Consider the following 4,141-nt stretch of genomic DNA (forward strand, 5'->3'; position numbering starts at 1 on the left):
TTTTTTTTTTTTTTTTTTTTTTTTTTTTTTTTTTTAATGCATAAAAGCACTATCCTCTCCCCAGAGCCTGCCTGTAGCGAAGGCATGGTCTGTACAACTGCAATTATTTCGAAGAACAGATGGAGTGAGGAGCAGAAAGTCTGTTAATAGTAATAGAAATGCTACATGTTAACCTGGACAGCACACGATGACAGTCCCATGACTACACGTTCTGTTCCCACCAGCTGGGCTCCCGAGCAGAGCTGAGAGATTCAGAAACGCCGTGCTCAGCTCTGCACCCTCCCCAAAGTTAGAGCTCAAATTCCTTCACACTTCCAGCGTAGGGTTTTTGGGTTGTCGGGCTTCTTCTCTCCCCCCTCCTCCTTCCCATTAAACGCTGATTTCAGTGCCGGCAAGGAATATTGCTGATTTTTTTTCTGGGATGCTCGCGGCGATGCAGCCGGCTGCAGCTGCGAGCGACGTTGGGAGGGAGGTGGCAGCTTTGCTCCGAGGTCCTGAGCTTCGGCCTCACGCCCGTGGCATCATCACAGCCCCTTTCCCATGCACACATCTGCATGCTTGGCATAAACGCCCCCTCCCCGTGATGCAAACGCCTCGAGCCAGGCTGGGATTAATGCACCAGAGCAGCAGCGCCTTGCTGGGCCGTGCTCCCAGGCAGGGTGTTCCTATGAGTTTGGGATTTTCTCTGCAACTGTTGCAAGCTGTTCACTAAAACGGGTTGAAATCCACGTTTTCTGGTTAAACCGGTTGTTGTTGTGAAGGTGGGGTCTGCAAGGGGGGCTCTGCAAAGGGATACGGGGGATCTCAGGGTACGGCAACACCCTGGGGCTTGCTTGCTCCATTTGCCCTGAATGGAAAGAGGGTTGGGAAATAGAGCAAAAAAGGTTGTCTCAACCCCAACAATCTCGCTGTGAAAATCCCTGCCTTGGTTTCACAAGCGACGGGGGGATTTAGCCACAGAGCTCTGGCTAATTTGGGTGGGAATTGCAGGGCTAAATCCCCCAGCCGTTTATGAAACCGCAGCCCTCGGGCAGGCTGGAGCGGTGCGTGGCACCGCTGGCGAGCTGACAGATGCACCTGGAGGTTTTATTAGGCTATAGAGCCCTTAATCTGGGTGCTTGCAGGATAATCTGGTGCCTGAGGTCCTGCCAAATCCCCTGAGATCAGCACGTTTTCTATCCACAACCTCCAGAGGTCACTTCAAACCCAGCTCCATCCTCGGGGGACCGAAATATCCTCCTTGTCTCGTAGTGCTGGTGGCACCCTTGGGTGCTTGGACAGGCTCGGGGGGGACCCGGGCTGGGCGGAGGGGGATGCTGGGGGGCTGAGCCAGCATCATCCATGAGTCCCTGCTCTCTCTGTCCAGTTGTCCTCAGGTAGGAGAAGTCCCTGAACCCCTGGGTGTGTGCTGAGGCAGCGACTTTGCCTTCTTGCAGCATCCCTGGTGCATTTTCCAGTTAGTCTGGGGTTTGTTAGGTAGAGTTTAGCTCCTCGCAGCCACCCTCGTGGAAGCTGGGATGTCCAGCCTGTTCCCGGACACCAGCCCAGGGCTGGAGCTGCATTTGAATCCCAAAAATATCCTTGTCTCCCTCTCCCAAGGATTGTAACCCTCAGCAGAAAGTCCCCTGCGCTGTGGTGCATCGTTGTGCCCCGCGCCGCTGCAGGATGTGGTTAGAGGACGGCTGGCAGGGGAGGAAATTCTCTTTGGTGCCTTTTATTTGAGGGCAGCAAAAAAAAAACCAACCCAAAACAAACAATCAAACCCTGTTCATCCTCTCTTTGAAGAGATTTAGATCCCGAGGTGTAAATCGACCCGAGCGGGTTTGTGGCCTTCGCGTTCCCCCAGCGCACGGTCGCCCCTCGCCTTGTCGGTGCGTTTGGTGTGAACGCAGCCGTCAGACGGCGCCTGCATGGGAAAAGGTGGAAAAAAAAAAAGTGTTTTGGGGGCTGATAAAACACCTTGCTTGCGCTGGAGTCCCTCACGCCGTGCTGATCACACTCTCCTCTGTTGCAGAGCAAGAAGTACGTGCTGGTGCTGGTGGACCCCGACGCTCCCAGCAGAGCCAACCCCAGGAACCGTTTCTGGAGGCACTGGTTGGTCACCGACATCCCAGTGAGTTCCCACTCCACGGGGTCCATATACTGGGGTCCCAGCAGCCCCGGGGTTTCCCTGAGAACTGGGGTGCGTCATTCCTGCCCCGGAGGGTTGGATTCCCACGGGATGCGCCTCTCCGGCGGCGCGGTGAAATCCCGAAGGATGAGCGTTTGCGAGAGAAATGGAAATGGTGCTCGGCGTGTAGGTAGGGGAGTGCTTCCTCAGGCTATATAGAGCGAGGCTGGTCCAAAAATATTGCTGGGTTGTTTTTTGTTTTTTTTTTCCTTCTTCTTCTTCTAAGGAAATGCTGAAAAAAACCCGCTTTGAAAACTCCCCACCACCAGTTTTCTCTGCAGAGACAACCGGTCGTTTCAAACATCTCTTGTGCTGCCTTTTTTTTTTTTCTTTTTGGTTAAAAAAGCCGTTTTGGTGAAAATCTTGCCAGTGCCAAATTTCCCCCTTTTTTTTTTTTTTTTTTTTTTTTTTTTTGGTGTGAGTAAGTGTTTCCAACCCAGGGAAGCAAACATGGGGAAAACGGATTTGGGTTGAATTCCTGGTGCTTCCCAGCTCCGTGGCCACAGGACAGACAGACGGGACAGACAGACAAGCCCCGACCCCCGCAGCGAGGCATCACTCCTGAACTGTCCCGGCGTATCGCTGGTTTGCTTCCAAAAAAGGTTTTGGGAAATCAGTTTGTTCCTCTCCTGCTTGCTTTTATATTTTAAAAGATTAGGTGTTTCAGCCCTTGAATCAATCTAACTAATAATCTTAGTACTAAAGTCTAATTAAGATATCAATTAATTTGCAGCATGCATTTAACAAGAAATATCTCGTCATTCTCCTCTATTATTCTCTGAAATTACTGCTAAGGGCTTTTTGTACAGATACCTTAATTAGACTTTTTATTGTTAATGGGAATATTGAGCAAATTAAAATTGGATATTAATACTTTCCATGAATTTCATAATTGGCTGAAAAATATAAAGCATTCAGAATAATTGCAGAGATTTGTGTACAGGGCTTTTTTTTTTTTTTTTTTTTTTTTTAGAAAGAGGGAGGAAGCATGAAAGCCTGGCGATCTCACCTCACCTCATTACGAGATTTCATTTACTGAACACAACTGGAATTATCCATGCATCTGATGTGACATTCCTGAATGATAAAGCTGTGGTGTGTGCTTCACAATTCTTGGTGGAGATGCATCAACAATCCCCACAAAACATGTGTTTGTGTATGTGTGTCTGTGCTGGACCGACAACAGGACTCCAATACAAATGTCATTGGCACACGTATGCATACACATTCCCGTACAAGCTAAGCATCTCAAGGGCAAGATTTCCAAGAAAAACATCATTTATAGACTAAATGTATATATTATGAGTCTACTGACTGCACAGGTAAAGTTCTACAACTATCCACTCAAGGGGTGGGTCACAAAGCTTATATGTCGTTGCAGAGATGGACAAACTTATTATTTTGAAATCGCTGGGAGGAAAATCAGTCAACTTTTCGTGTTTTCAGATAGTTGTATGCCACTATTCTTCATCTTATGTACACATCTACTGCTAATAAATTATCCAAAACTGGGAGTTAATACACACTGAGCATTTCAGAAGACTGGCCATATTCTGGGGTCTCTGGTATGGATTTAAGGAGCAAAACCCTTCTGAAAATTTGAAGCTAATAGCCAAGAACCTACAGAAATTCCTTCGTTAATGTTCTCCATACTGGCAAATATGAACCAAATGATGTCAATTATTAATTCATTATTAACCAATAAATTATTATTTAACACCGCCTTCTCAACTTTCTCAAACAGTCGTATAACATGCAGAAGGTTTTCAGAACATTGCTTCACAAATTATTTCTCCCTTCCTACAAAATAACATTCCCAAACTGTAATGGTCATGTTCTTTCATGCCACATATGGTACAATATGTTGTAAACTACATTTATTATCCGCTTTTCTTGCTGGTTTTTTTTTCCCCACCAAAACATATTTCCCACCCTATATTCTTGTGGCTACGTCCCAGATGCAGGAAATTA

General features: G+C 47.3%; 1 protein-coding gene across 2 annotated transcripts in view; it reads left to right on the top strand.

Annotated features, from left to right (window-relative positions):
* PEBP4 (phosphatidylethanolamine binding protein 4) overlaps nucleotides 1-4,141 on the top strand; it is a 36,139-nt gene that overhangs the window by 28,021 nt on the left and 3,977 nt on the right. Inside the window, exons 5-6 of one of the 2 annotated variants that reach the window (XM_026863141.1) lie at nucleotides 2,015-2,113; nucleotides 2,597-2,830. In XM_026863141.1, coding sequence (XP_026718942.1) covers nucleotides 2,015-2,113; nucleotides 2,597-2,644 — 147 coding nt within the window. In that variant the 3' untranslated portion in view covers nucleotides 2,645-2,830. Of the gene's footprint in view, nucleotides 1-2,014; nucleotides 2,114-2,596; nucleotides 2,831-4,141 lie in introns of those variants that run through there. The other variant, XM_026863140.1, reaches the window with a different exon arrangement.

Source organism: Athene cunicularia (assembly GCF_003259725.1).
Source record: "Athene cunicularia isolate RWA chromosome 22 unlocalized genomic scaffold, athCun1 chr22_part1, whole genome shotgun sequence".
Lineage (NCBI taxonomy): Eukaryota > Metazoa > Chordata > Aves > Strigiformes > Strigidae > Athene > Athene cunicularia.